The 15,307-nt window shown below is 33.7% G+C and overlaps 3 protein-coding genes across 3 annotated transcripts; 2 read left to right on the top strand and 1 right to left on the bottom strand.

Moving 5' to 3' along the window:
- The first annotated feature begins 62 nt into the window (after positions 1-62).
- LOC105640060 (alpha/beta-Hydrolases superfamily protein) lies at positions 63-3,697 on the top strand. Its single transcript, XM_012224270.4, has 7 exons — positions 63-325; positions 427-528; positions 773-911; positions 1,272-1,442; positions 2,030-2,270; positions 2,791-2,882; positions 3,144-3,697. The coding sequence occupies exons 1-7, from the start codon at positions 229-231 to the stop codon at positions 3,415-3,417; spliced, it is 1,116 nt and encodes a 371-aa protein (XP_012079660.1). The 5' UTR covers positions 63-228; the 3' UTR covers positions 3,418-3,697.
- Positions 3,698-4,963: 1,266 nt separating this feature from the next.
- LOC105640071 (uncharacterized) lies at positions 4,964-8,600 on the top strand. Its single transcript, XM_020681700.3, has 11 exons — positions 4,964-6,357; positions 6,533-6,643; positions 6,738-6,770; positions 6,886-7,063; positions 7,150-7,331; positions 7,418-7,554; positions 7,652-7,747; positions 7,907-7,976; positions 8,072-8,146; positions 8,227-8,272; positions 8,354-8,600. The coding sequence occupies exons 1-11, from the start codon at positions 5,056-5,058 to the stop codon at positions 8,419-8,421; spliced, it is 2,298 nt and encodes a 765-aa protein (XP_020537359.1). The 5' UTR covers positions 4,964-5,055; the 3' UTR covers positions 8,422-8,600.
- A 1,542-nt stretch (positions 8,601-10,142) lies between these two features.
- Positions 10,143-13,396, bottom strand: LOC105640059 (Rer1 family protein). Its single transcript, XM_012224269.4, has 4 exons — positions 13,237-13,396; positions 12,555-12,917; positions 10,633-10,813; positions 10,143-10,480 (listed from the first exon to the last, which is right to left on the bottom strand). The coding sequence occupies exons 2-4, from the start codon at positions 12,893-12,895 to the stop codon at positions 10,430-10,432; spliced, it is 573 nt and encodes a 190-aa protein (XP_012079659.1). The 5' UTR covers positions 12,896-12,917; positions 13,237-13,396; the 3' UTR covers positions 10,143-10,429.
- Positions 13,397-15,307: the final 1,911 nt, after the last annotated feature.

The raw sequence follows: 15,307 nt of genomic DNA, 5'->3' as shown, positions 1-15,307 counted from the left end.
TAACTTTCGCCGGGAAAGAGACGTGAAAAAATTGAAAAAAAAAAAAAAAATCCCAGTGTGAAGTAGCTTCGTCTACTGGCTTGGAGGTAGCCACAACTCCAGATACATACCAACCACAGAAAGCCTCCACATTTATAAATTTAATGAAGTAAATCTCTTGGTCTTTGAAAAGTTCAGCTTCTTTTACATTTTTAGCTTCAAGAGTTAATTAGGGTTGGAGTGTATTCAATGTCTTGTTCGTTTGCTGTGTCGCCTTCACTGAGGTCACAGCTCTTCAGTTATAATAACACCAGGTTTATTGCACCTGCTAGACTAGCTCAGTACAGTAAGCTTCTTGAGCTCCTTTCGTTTTGGTTTCTTAATCAATTCTTGAATTGAATTGGGGTAGTTATTTATTTGTTGCTTTTTTTTTTTTTTGGCTTGAAGGAAGCAAATGTGTAATGAACAGGAGAGGTTTTGCTTTGAAAGGAATTATGGCTTCTAGCGTTTCGGTAATGGGTTCTTCTTTGGCCACTGAACCTGCTCAAGGTCATTTTTTGCTATTTAGCCAATTAAATTTTGTGTATGTTACTGGTTTTCTTTCTTTCTTTCTTTCTTTCTTTTTTTGTTCAATTATATAAAAATGTTATCTAAATTGCATTGATCATTTTGTTTCTTCTCCAATAAGGAAACTCTGTTATTGTTATTAATGGTTTTGCAGCTTTTGCTTAGTATAATTTACTTGATTAGCATAAAGAAATTTGTTTGAGTTCGACTTTTATATTTTTTATAGGGCTGGAGAAGTTGCCATTCAAGCCAGAGGGCTATAATTATTGGACATGGCGAGGTCGCAAAATACATTATGTAGTGCAAGGAGAAGGGTTTCCTATTGTTCTCATTCATGGTTTTGGTGCTTCTGCTTTTCACTGGAGGTATGTTCACTCGTTCTATTAGTTAACAAATGACCCGGTACACATTCTTTGATGCATTAGTGAAGACCATTTGTTGTAGCTTAGGCAATATAAGTTCTCTTTCTGTTCTGTGATGACACTCAAACTATCATTGTTTACACAGATTTTAAGCATAGTTGATCACGCTTGAAACAAAATCCAGTGAGACAATGAATGTTACCATTCTAGCATTTTAAAGCACTAGTAATTGTGATTTGGAAAAACAATACATGTCTTTATTGCTCTTGGCAGTTAGTTTGGGCAGACTGATGTGACTTTTTTGCTTGCGGGTGATCAAATGAGTATTACTTTGATGAAATTCCTCTCTTTACATGTTTGCAGATACAACATACCTGAGCTGGCCAAAAAGTATAAGGTGTATGCCTTGGACTTGTTAGGTTTTGGATGGAGCGAGAAAGCAATTATTGAGTATGATGCCTTGGTGTGGAGGGATCAAGTGGTGGATTTCTTGAAGGAGATAGTGAAAGAGCCAGCAGTTATCGTGGGAAACAGGTAATACTCAAGAAAAATCAGCAGTTTTTTCATAGCATTTTCCTTTGGATATATGTGATAATCCCATAAAATCAAATTTTGTTCTCCATATTATACAAAGTCTTTTCACAAAGGTTTTATGTCTTTTTTAAAGTATTACAGTTCCTTATGCTTAAGGGAAGCCCATTCAAATCATGCAATACTTTTGTACCTTGAGGTTTGTGCCTCAGGGTCCCATAAATACCCTGTTTAAAATGTCCAACATTGCGATAGTAAAGTGCCACTCTAAGCAAACACTGGGGAGCTTTGTACATTTAGATTATGCATCATATTCATGTAGAGTATAAGGATGATCTCCTAGGTTGTAATTTGCATTAAACACTGCACTATAACAATTAGCGTATGAGCTTACACTTAACTGAGCAAATTCCCAAGTGGTGAGGAAAAACATCTATATATTATTTTTTCATGATACATCTGAAAGGTAGAAAATAATCTACTATGCATAGAAATGAAACACTTGATTTGTTTTAATTTATAATATTAATAGCAAAATATGATAATTTACCTTTTTTTTATGCCACTATTAACTCTAGTTAATTTTGCAGCCTTGGAGGGTTCACGGCTTTGGTTTCAGCTGTGGCGTTGCCTGAACAAGTTGTTGGTGTTGCTTTACTTAATTCTGCTGGACAGTTTGGAAATCCAAATGGAGAAACCACAAAGTCTGAAGAATCAGCCTCACAGAAATTTATCTTGAAGCCACTGAAGGAAATTTTCCAGCGTGTAGTTCTTGGATTTTTGTTTTGGCAAGCAAAGCAACCAGCTCGAATAGAATCTGTACTGAAGAGTGTAAGTCATTTCATCCCTAATTTTTGTTTCAACGCATGTGTGGAACTGAGTTTTTATATCATTTTCCTTAGCAAGGAGCTTCTTATATATATGCATGATTGGCTCTAATACTCTTTATCATGCCAAAAATTATTGTTTAATGTATTTATATGGAGTGGGAAAAAGTTTCCTTGCTATGAGTGTCTTCCAATACAAAACTCATGGGGTTATCAACTGTTTACATCGAAATCGATAATACTAGATTGTATCATTGAGAAACCTGTTAAGCTTAAGTCAATATGTTTCTTTGGCATTGAAACCGAGATTGAATTTTTGTTTCCCACTCTTTACTGTGGTATAGCTACTGGCATTAGTGCAACCTACATAATGATGGATGCTTAATAACTCTTGTCATCTGTGAGTTGAAGGATAATCTGTATTGACTTCTTGAGGAAATGGTTTCTGCAACAATGTCCTTTATGTTTATTATTATTTTTATGAGTTTATACTTAACAGTACATTCATCACCTTGATTTTGCAGGTGTATATAAATACTTCCAATGTAGATGATTATCTTGTAGAATCAATAACGAGACCAGCAGCTGACCCAAATGCTGGAGAAGTGTATTACAGGTTAATATGCAAACTTAAATCATCTCATTAGGAAACAGATTTTCTATATTTTTCCCAAAGTGAAGGTAAAATTTTTATATATTTGAAACTTGTCAACTCTATATATGTCAAAATTTGTTGCTTGCTATTATTAATGACGTTATAGTGATAGGCAATACTAGAAAAATGCTTCAATCAGTAGGTTAAAATCCTTAAAACTATTCATCGACATTTACTGTTGACCTATCTTACTAATGATGCCTTTGCGATCCTCTCCTGCAGATTAATGACTCGGTTCATGTTGAACCAGAGCAAATACACTTTAGACAGTGCCTTGAGCGAATTGAGATGCCCATTGTTATTGCTTTGGGGTGACTTAGATCCATGGGTGGGTCCTGCCAAGGCTAATCGAATCAAAGAGTTCTATCCTCGTACAACTCTTGTAAACTTACAGGCCGGTCATTGTCCACATGATGAAGTTCCAGAGCTTGTTAATAGGGCGTTGATGGATTGGATGTCATCTCTAATACCAGAAGTCTCTATGCAGACGGTGTAGAAGTACTTAAATTTTGCAGTATTGCTGCCAAAATCTGCTTTTTGATGTATCACTTCTCGATTAATTGTACGTGCATTCATAGTAATACATTCATCGTCACCGACACCTTCTGGAAGAAAAACAGTGAATTTTAGGCTGTTGACCATCATTTCATGTCCATGCAGCTGCACCTTGTCAATATGATTACATACTTGAGCAACCGACTAGTTTAAAGCTACTTTATGAATTCTTTTGTAATATGATTACAGGAGATGATGTTAGCAATTTTTAATTATTCAAATTATGCTCAAGTAGTAAAGAAACATATTGCAAAAAAAAAGAGCTAGTAACATTAAAAACCCCAGGAAATTGCACCAACCTCCCCCCTAGCACCTCTCTATTTGGAATGATCATGCATGCTCTTAAAATGAATTTTTATTTTCATACACAGTAGGCTAAGAGTGACGTTCTCCAACTTTGTTCAAGTCCTTGAACTATTTCTTTATCAATCAAGTCCTTGAACTTTTTAGAACATTTCAAGTAAGTGCTTTCGGATTGCAAATATTATAGTTTGAAATTAAGGCTGACTTGACTGTTACTTGTTTTGACAAATAAATGCAAATTTGTCAATGGTTACTAGAAGTCTAGAGTGATGATGATATTACTTAATGCTAAAGAAAATCTGAGGTTCTTATATTTATGGATAGTCATGGCTTTCTCTCTTAATGGTGAATATTTTCTGCCTCAAATAAGAACACCTTCGAAACAGGTTTTTTTCAATATGGCATGCTTTGATTTGTCAAATAGCTATTACAATTTCAATTTACCTTTTATATAACTATTCCTGTAAAAAGGATCATCTACATCATGTTGGAAGTTACTTCCTAAGTTGAAATTTTAGTTGAAACAGCAGAATATGCCTTGAAATAATACTAAGATGACTACCTTCTACTATGTTTTATACATTTGTTAATGATATCCTGTTGCTCTTCTCATGTTCTGAACAAACCATTCCAGTGTGCAAGTTGAAGTAAATATGGACCTTCTTTCTCTACTTTTTATTCATGGGAAGCAAAAGACAATGTCTTGATCCACAATATGGGTTACATGTATGACCTTACATTTTAATGAATTCTTTTGGCAATAAGATGGAATGACAGTTTAATTATCGTACTAAATTTTATTTTTCGGTTTGTTCGAAGGCAAAAAGGGTAATACCCCAACTACAAGATACCCACGTTTTCATTACAGGTAATGTGAGCAGAACAAGGGAAATCTTGCTTTCATATGTAAGCAGCCATCTGAAGATTCCAGTCTGTTTGTCCCAAGATCAACTAAAAAGCCAGAGATTGAGCACAAAAATCCAAGAAACCTTGTTTATCAGCTTAGAAATTGCAGGAAACATAATAAATAAATAAAACTATTTAATGGAAGTTGTAATTTTGCTGGACAACAGAATATGAACCAGATGAACTAAGCATTGTCTTCACCGATGTTCCCACTTTGTAATTATCTGTTATATCCTTAAAAATTTAAGCATCTTTCTGCATTTTCTTTTCCTCAGATTCTCCAAAATTTTTCTTTTCCTTGTTGAATTCGTATAATTTTCGAAGCCTATACAAAGAGTTTTTCTAATTTCTTCACTCGCAAAAAGAAACCATGGATTCAATGGAGATTAATACGTTACGATATAGCAAACCTTCTCAGCCTTCATCTGCTCATTCTTTGAAGCAAAGGCGAAGCGGATATGAACCTTCTGATACAGAAACAGATTGGCAAGAAAGTCCATTGCACGATCAGAGTCATCAATATGATGGTATTTTTGGTAGAAAAATGGGTTTGGATTTGCCAAGAAATATCAGTCCTATAAGAAATATCAGAAAAGTTTCATCGAAATTCGAAGATTCTTCTCCGAAAAAAGACTCTAGAGTTAGTCCAGTTCGAAGAAGGAATAGCAGCAAGTCACCATACAAGGCAAGAAAAGAAGAGGGTAGAAATGTTTCTCCAATATCAGTACGAAGAAATGTTAGTCCTTTCTCAAAGTCTGAGTGTAAAAGACAGATTTCTCCAATTAACTCCAATACAGAGAATCATGTTATGCATAACAATGAAGAGAGTATAAGCTCTAGCAGAAGGAAAAATCAAAGAACACCAAATAGAGATGAAAGGAGTCCTTTCTCTCAATTTGGTGAAGTTACTAGAACGAGTGAGAGGTCAGGTCATAGTCGTAGATCATTAACTGCACCAAGACAAAGACCTAGAGAGAAGGATCAAGAAAATAACCAAAGAGCCCCATCGCCTTTGACAAGAAGCATGTCTAATAAACAAAGGGAGAGAGAAGCTACCCATGTACAAACACCTTGTGTTGGTGAACTAAATGAGATGGTAGCTAATATTAAAATGTCCAGAACTCCTGTGTTTAATGCTCCGAATTTTGAAAGCACTGGGTCTATTTCGCCTGGCGATATCTTCTTTTCTCGCGATCGTACAGCTTTGATGATGCAGAAGAATGGCTTGCCAAAGAATGGTAATAATATGACTCCAAGGCCTACAAGTTTTTTAAGTACTAGTAACGGCAATGTCAAACATAACCCACCTAGAAATTTAATGAGTTCCTATTCAAGAACTAGTATGATTACTAGCTCTGCTGTAACTAGTGGAAAGTTTAGTACTGAAAGTAGCAAAATGAGCGAATCGAGTAGAACAACAAGTGGGAGCTTGAAAAAGTTTACAGCAAATATAAAGAAGAGCCAGTCAGATGCTTGGTTCTCCTGTATGAGAAGAGGGTCTTGCAGGAATTCAAGATCATCACCTGAAAAGGGGCAATTGAATGAAGCTTCATTTATAGAAAAGGCTTTTGTAGTCGAAAACTTGAGACAGTTTTGGGCTGATAAACATCAACCTTGCTCTTTGAATGGATTTACTTGCCACAAACAAGAAGCTCAACTTCTTAAGCAAATTGTAAGTTAAAACATCACCTTTTTATAAATTCTGGTTCCATCTCTGAAAAAAAGCATGAGATAATAGAAAAGCAGGGAGCCTTGGGCACTAGAGATGCCCATTTATGTTTGTTTGCCTTTTGTTAGTGGTTACTTTACTTTAGAATACCACTTATTTTCTTTTTATATAACTGCAGGTATCTCTTAACAATATTCCCCATATTCTGCTAAAGGGACCATCTGGTTCTGGGAAAAGATCACTTGCAATGGCTCTTCTATGCGAAATATTTGGTGATGCTTGTCGAAATGTATGTTCTTCTTCCAAAAACGTAACATCTTTCTCAATAGTATAACTATTTGTTGATGCACAAGTTTACAGTATGGAAAAATTTCTTCTTGCAGGTATCACATGATTTAAGATATTTCCAGGTGCAGGTATGTTTTTACCCTTATGTTCATGTTAACCTAATTCTTTCTTTGGGTCAATGAAGGAAAAAAAAACATCGGTACCTATTGTTTCAAGATTAGCAATTTACTCTTATGATTGCAGGAAAAGAGAGCAATGCAGGTTGTTGTTCCAATAACATCCAGTGCTCACCATGTAGAGCTAAATGTAACCTCAGAACCAAATGCTAAATATGCACTAATGGGTTTAGTGAAGGAAATAAGGAACAACTATGCTATTGTTCCTGAAGTCAGCACTGCTACTTTTAAACCAGATTACAAAGGTCAATTTTCTTTTAAACATAATAACATGATTTTTTTTCTTTAAGTTAATCCATATGAAGCTAACATGTTCTCTTCTTAATTTCAGTTCTTGTTCTTTACCAGGTGGACAAAGCAATCGAGAATGTTCAGCACTTAATAAAATGGATAATGGACTGTTATACCGATACTTGTAAACTCATACTGTGTTGTGAAGATGATGTAAACATATTAGAATCAGTTAAGAACCGTTGCAAAGTTATCAAAGTCGATGCTCCTGTAACCCATGAAGTAAGTTATCTATTTATTCCAGTAACTCCTGAACCTTTTTCGCTTCCAATTTTTGATTCAATTTCTATATATGTTCTTGTTTATAGATCATGGAAGTTCTCATTCAGATAGCTAGGAAAGAGGACTTTGATCTACCTATGAACTTTGCTGCTAGAGTTGCTGCTAAATCGAAGCAGAATCTAAGAAAAGCAATCATGGCTCTCGAAGCATGCAAAGCACACAAGTAAGATATTGAACATAACAACACTTACGCAATTTTCTATAAGCATACACCAAAATAATCAATTGTGATAATATTTATGTGGGTTTTGCCTCTGCAGCTATCCTTTTGCTGATGATCAACCGATTCCTTTGGGATGGGAAGAGGTCTTGATAGAACTTGCAACAGAAATCTTAGCTGATCCTGCACCTAAGAGGTATGCTTCCTTCAATTTATTGGCAATTGAACTGCCAATTCATTGACCAATTGTTCCGGTTTAATGAACCAGCTAGGCCTAAGTAATCCTAGAAGTATAAATACAAAACGATAAAAGTAAGATTTTTCCGATAATTTTTCACATTTATGAATTCGGCAGACTGTTTTTAGCACGTGGAAAGTTTCAAAAGCTTCTTGTGGATTTTGTGCACCCAAAACTAGTTCTCCTGGTAATGCATTTGATACCTAAGCTAGAAGTATATATTCAATTTTATCATTTGGCAATAATTACATTTCTGACAAGTGTTGTGACTCTGACAAGCAGAAACTCGCCGAACAATTCCTCAAGGGAGTGGAGGCTAGTTCGAGAAGGGAACTTTATTACTGGCATGCTTATTATGTAAGTTCAGAGGAACATATAAATTCAGATTTTTGTCCTGTAAATATACGAAAGAAACTAAATCTTATTGTTATTAACAGGATAAGAGGCTCCCAACAGGATCAAGTGCTTTGCTAAAATTAGAAGGTAAAATGGATAAATCATTCTAGAAAACAATAGTTCATATTTCTATCAAAATGAGGAATCTAATTACAAGTGTTTCTGCAGAATTTGTGGCCAAGTTCATGAGCATACAAAGAAAGAATTCCGGTTCGAGTTCCAATCGGTATGAGTAGTGCAAATGGTGCTGGTTTGAGATCCTCTATCTATATGCTTATACACATGTTTATGTAATGCTACTTGAAAATTGAAAATATATCAGTTTCTGTTGTTTTATAACATGAAAGGTGAGGATTTTTCTGTATAACTTGTATGTACTGCGGCTTTCAATGAAAGATCAATTTGAACTGTTCCTCTTCCACCACCAAGGGCATTATTATATCAGAGCTTGCTGGTAAAAGTCAATGTCTATATGACCAGGATTTATATTAGTTTATACTAGGCTCTACATTTCTTGTAATAAAGCAGGAAGTAAATCCACTTGCAAATTAGACAAAATAATCTTGAATTTGAATATTATTTTCCAATAGAAATTGAAGTTGTACATTATAGAAAAACACAATCGGCTTTTACATTTCCAGCAAGAGTAACTTCACAATAACCAAATCTTGCACCACAACATTTACTTATTTATCAAGAAGCTAATTAACCAAAGCTTCCATTATTCTTTGAATGGCTAGCCATGCACAATTTCCATAAACTTACTTCTTGCAGAAGCTCCATGGGTGCAATCCGGGGTGTGATAATCGATGGAATCTCTTTGTTTAATCCATCCTTAAGAGAGAAAATGCAAGATTCACAATCTGCAGAAAGAAGTGATGTAGTTCTATATATACTTACTTTCACCTCCTAAAACTGGCATTGCCACACCTGGGTTTTCAAAATTAGGCCTGTAAGTTGTACCCAAAACTTTATTAACTTTAGGTGACAAGTTAAAGAACCTAAATTTCACCTCCAAATGGACAAAGCAGTTGTTTTTTTCTTGATACTCTTTCTACTTTGACATCTTTTTCTGGTGAGTGCCAAATGGAAAGTGACTTCAGGTATGACTAAATTTTGACCATTGTAAGTGAATTTTTAAATGGTCAACTTAACTGACTTTGTTGCTTCGAGAGAAAATGTGTTAAGAGTTGCAAAGAATTCTTAAGGCCTGAATCGAAGTGCAGTCTCTGGTTCTGCCTTCTGCTCTAAATCTATTTATTTATTTTCTTTAAATTAAAGCTTGTTATTTAATCTAAGCGTTAGCTCATATTTGAAGCATTTTTGTTTACAAAAGCCTTTGCTTTATATATAGAAGGGAAGCAGTCACGTAGGTGATTACTGATGAATGAAATTGGGTGGCAGGAATTTAGCAACTTGAGAACATTATTATTAATTAAGGATTAACTTTGCAATTTAATCATAATTAATTAATAATAACTATAACTATATATATATATATATATATATATATATATATATATATATATGCTGGTTTCATGTTTAATTAAATTCAGTTATTGGTACCTGGCCCAAATGCAAAGGGGAATAATTCAATTAGGTAGAAGAAGTGATTTCTCCTGACAAAAGTAGCCTCGAACATGACAATCTGCAAGTTGATTCATATTAAGTAGCTTAACCCGCAGGTTGCTTCAGATAAATATTTATACGGTTAAAAAATATAATATGAACTAATCAAAAGAAAATAAATTTCTATCATGCCATTGAGAGAGCCTTTTTATTTGTTTTAATTGATACATGGTTCTAATTGCTCTAATCTTTTCTGCTTCCAGAATCCCATTACTAGTAATACAATTGGGACATGTAGGAGGAAAAACTTCCTTTATGCTTGTTTTGAAAATCAGACCAATTGGGTGAACCAGATTCAAGCAATTAAACTGGGTCAAAACCGAGAAAATTTGACAAACCAGAAATAATAAAATAAAAAACAAAACATGATAAACATTCCATGCAAGATCTGCATAACCAACAGCAGCCACCATATTGGCCATATAGTTTCAATGTCACATCAAATACAGAATTTTCATCCAATATGTATGCAGAAATCTACCTGGATTATATTTTGTTAGCTATACATAAGAAAAGTGAGTCAGTTGTTTCAGTAATACTACCAAGGTTTTTACCAATATGCAATTTCCAAAAGCTGCTGTTCTACTCCTGCCTTCTTTACTGGTTTTGCAGGTTTTAGTCCATAGCTCTGCTGCTACTTGCAGATGATTTCTTACTGGTATAACTCTGTCAAATCAATGGAACATCTTAAAATGCTTATACAAGTAATAAATTAATGAAACTGCTTAACTTACAAATATATGTGATGAAGATAACAAAAAAAAATGACCAAGTAAAGATTTTGCAATACTAAGCATATATTTTTTGAACCAACTGACCTGCTTTCCAATATCGAATGGGATGTATTTGTACTTTATCATATGTATGATTTGGCGTTTCATTGTGAGAACAAATAGCACAATCCAGTAACATAACAATATTGGCCAAAAAACAGGCACATCCAATACAGAGAAGAAGGTCAAAACAAAAGCCACAACAAAAGCCTTAGTAATTGCATACCTGAAATCATGATGAAACAATATTAACTATCAGAAACTTCCTGAAGATTTGACAGTTACACGCACACACTCTCTCTCTCTCTCTCTCTCTCTCTCACACACACACACACACACTTAACACTTCCACAAAACTAGTCAACACAAGACACGACGAGATGCAATGAAGCTGATTGTGAAGGACAGGGAACACTTAATTCTTTAGAAGCTAACTGATTTTCAAAAAAATTCTGAAGGAACACCACTGTCTGGCCATTGAAAAATATTTTCAACAACTGTTTCCAATAACTGTAACTAGAACATGGAATTGTTGGGATATCCATACAAGACCTACATTACTACCGGAATCAACAGCCCAAAAGCAATGGGGAATCCCCCAAGTCAATCAGAAAATAGAGATAGAGACTGGAATAATAACTTCATGAATGAAGGTAATATCCAAGCAAAACCCACATCAGTCAACATATATATAGAAGCTAAGGCAGAAAATCAAGGAACCCTTTCCTTTCTTTACTGTTCCAGGTTTCCAGCACAAGTAGAAAAAACTCTGTTATGATACATCAAAGTTCATGAAATTACTAAAAAATACAGAATGCCAAAATTCAAAAACCCTTTTTTTTCATCAATAGGACATGCCACATAAAAGCCAACATGTTATTAATTTCTGGCAAGTTTGGTCAAAGCTTCCTAAACCGGCTAAATATACATTGTTCAAATGAATTCACACTTTTACCAAAAGCAGCCTCACATGCAAGCCAGTGGATAAACAACCATTTGATATCAAGTACCCAGAGCTACTTTGGGTGAAGACTGAAAGCATGAAGCTAAAGTCAATCCATTCTTCAATAAAGAAAACATGACAAGTGAAAATTAAGAACATGCTAGACAACACAGGCAAATGCAGTATATAAGCTTATTCTGAAAACCAGAAAAGAAATAATCATAATAATAAAAGGTAAACTTGTAATTGATAAATATTCGTAAATCGTGTGCGAACATGGGGAAACATATGAACTGACCAAAAAGGATATTTGTATAATTCGTATATATATATATATATATATATATATATATATATATATATATATATATATATATATATATATATATATATATATATATATATATATATATAAGGCCATTATATTTTTTAATAATTAAATTTGTTCATAATATCATAAACAAACTTATGTTCTAATTTTAGCCACGTTGAAAACTTCCGAATTAATATAAATTGATTCCTGATTGCTACAATTTTAATTCTTCCTATTTAATTTGGTTTGGTACTTAACATAAATAAACTACTTCGTAACTAATATACCTTTTATTCCTCCTATTTAATTTCATTGAATTCCTATAAATATAAAAAATATACATAATTTTAATGTTATACAAGCACATAAGCAAATATATCAAGAGAAAAGTCATAGGTACGCGTATGAATTTTTTTTTCTTTACTTATTGTTTTACTATATGGTTTTTCTATATTACCATTAGACATGAAAAATCATTTCTGCATAAAAATATTGCTTATATGTCTTTAAACCAAACTAATTTGTATGCTATGTTTGCTTGATATCAATTAACTTAATAAAATTTTAGAAATTCAGTAAAATTATACCACCAAAACTTCTTTTACTTCGTTGCTCATGCCAAAAATAAAATTTTCATAATATTATAGATACAACAACTCTTCAAAATAGAGTAATTAATTTGGATGTGAAAACAGAAAAATAACAAATTACCAGAACTTAAACTCAGGAAGGCGGCGAATGAAAGGCTTGAATTCATCAGAACCTTTAGTTGGCAAGGAAGCCCCATCCAAAGCTTCAAGCTCAGGGTCATCTTTGGGCGATAGAAAACCAATCAAGAGATTCAAGATATATATCCCCAAACCGTAGGAAACAACATAAAACCCTCGAATATAGTAAACACGTAAAACGTATATCATTGCCAACGCCAATGTTCCCAGCCACCTCCGCAAAGTATGAGGGGTTGACCTATCCAAGTAATACTGAAATGCCCTTGAAAAATCACTTCTCCATTTGGCAGCAGGTGATCCACTTTCATCTCCCAATCCCTCCATGATACTAAAGATTGTCCTTGCACTGTTAAATTAAATCCCTTTAATGCCTAATTCAACAGCATTCAAAGAACAAGGAAACTAACAAGGCAAGCTTTAAAAGTTACCCTCTTTCAAAAAAAAAAAAAAAGTTACCAAGAAAATTCATCAAGAAACTATAACCCTGGAAACATTTACTAAAATATGAATGAAATCAAAATTATACTGATTCTAACCCTAAATCTTATGCTGCAAATTCTCGCTAACCAAACAGAGAGTTGAATAAGAAGAGCTCAAGTGACATGCGAGCTAAGTTAGGGTTAGAATCGAAGTGAAAGATCTACTTTAAAAGAAAGACGAATTACCAGAAAATGATAGCTCTGCGATAAGTCAGACGACTAAGAAATTGAATCGATGAGTAGTTGAGGGATAACTCTTGTTGTTTTTATTTTCTCCGTTTTTTGCACTGGAATTTATCAATTTGAGAAATTTTAAAGAGAAGGAAACGTCCAAGGACGTTCAGAGAATTGGCTTGAGCGGCGTCGTTTTTCAATTTGGAAAATATGTAGTAAAAAATAGGATTTGCGAAATACAACTGATCTATCTTTATTTAAAAAATAGACTAAAAAATAGGCTTATGCTTTATTTCCATTAGACTATAAAGTTCTTTGATTCAATTTTTATATTTTTTTCATTAAGTATCTTATGAAATAACATGAAAATACCCTTTTTATTTTTAAAAACACATGAGTATTGACCAAAAGGACTACAATATAATTTGTCCATCTAATTATATTTTAGTATAATTAGATGTATTTTTCAAACCATTGGGACTGCAATATAATTTTTTTGGTATAATATTTTAGTATCTCTCCTTCAACCTCTATTTTCTTGTTGTCTTAACCAAAAATTGAACATAATGACTTAATATTATAACAGAAGTAAAATATAAGGACAAATTAATATATTTTAAAAAAGATAGAGATGGATTAGTTGTATATTTTTCTTCAAAAATATAAAGAGTATTGACTCTAGCAATTTTTTATTCAGGTTATTATTTAAATTTTCTTGAAGGTCAATGATAAGCTTTCATTGACTTTAAATCATCAAACAAAATATAAGCAATAGAGGAGAGATAAGACCTTCCAGTAGATCATAAATAGACAAAGCTTGAGTTACTAAGATGTGAGAAATACGATTTTGATCATTTTTCAAAAGAAACAGAACTTACAAACAATTCTTTAAAATACAATAGAATCAAAATATGAAAATTCAAAATATGCAGGCTGAAGGTGAATAAGATATGGGAGAGGATGAATCAAATGAGGGACTTAGTGATGTGGATTGTGATAAGGAAGATTATGTGTCTAAAGATGAGGAGGGAGATGAAGTAAGTGAAGCAAGGAAGAGAAGAAGTAGAAGGATCCTTTTAAGAAATTGAATGAGAATGTGTTTATTGCACCTCAAGAGGGTCCTATTGCATTGAAGATAGGGCATGTTTTCTATAATGTTGATCATTGCAGAACTAATTTGAGGGATTATGCAATTAGAGGAGGATATTTAGTCAAACTGATCAAGAATAATAGTGTTAGGGTAACAACTAAATGCAAGGTTAAAGGCTGTCCCTTTAGGTTCCATGCTAGTGTGGCTCCTAACTTGACCACTTTTGTTGTGAAGACCTTACAAGCTGAGCACACTTGCATAAGGAGCTGAGCACACTTGCATAAGGCCTATTGGTAATAAAAATTCAAATGCTACAACTAAGTGGGTGAAGCAAAAATTGGCTGAACAGTTGGCAGTTGACCCAACATGAGTTTTGAGCTAATGTAGAGTGAATTGATGAAAAAATGGGGTATTGAGCTTGACTAATGGCAACTGCATAAAGTAAGAAGTGAAGCAAGACAATAAGCTGAGGGCTCACATGAAGAGAGCTACAAAAATCTCCAATAATATATAGCAAATTTGCAAAGGTCTAACCCATGCACTTTCATAAAATTTGAACCTATGCCTAGGAACTCAGAATCTGATCCAATTATATTTGGAAGTATTTTTATTTGCTTTGAAGCAATGAAACTTGGATTCTTAAATGGGTGTAGACCCTTCATTGGAGTTGATAGAGCACACCTCAAAGCGCCATATGGTGGATGCTTTTTAAGTGTTGTTTTTGTTGATGGCAATAGAGATTTTTTACCCTTAGCATTTGCAATTATGCAATCAGAATGCACTGCAAGTTGGAGCTTTTTCCTTGACTGCCTATTTCAATGTATTGGAGGTGGAAATGAGGACAAGCCACGAACGTTCATGTCAAACCGACAAAAAGGTATGTTATTTGACATAAACTTTTACTTTTTCTCATTGAAGAATGTCTTTCTTATATGATGTATTATTAATGTGTGTGGAGTTGGTAAATTAGTTGCTTACAGTTTAGACATTTCC

The sequence above is a fragment of the Jatropha curcas genome, chromosome 4 (assembly GCF_041381405.1).
Source record: "Jatropha curcas cultivar XTBG-Jc1 chromosome 4, XTBG_Jcur_1.0, whole genome shotgun sequence".
Lineage (NCBI taxonomy): Eukaryota > Viridiplantae > Streptophyta > Magnoliopsida > Malpighiales > Euphorbiaceae > Jatropha > Jatropha curcas.
The sequence above is the reverse complement of the archived record's forward strand: the minus strand, read 5'-3'. Positions and strand labels throughout refer to the sequence as shown.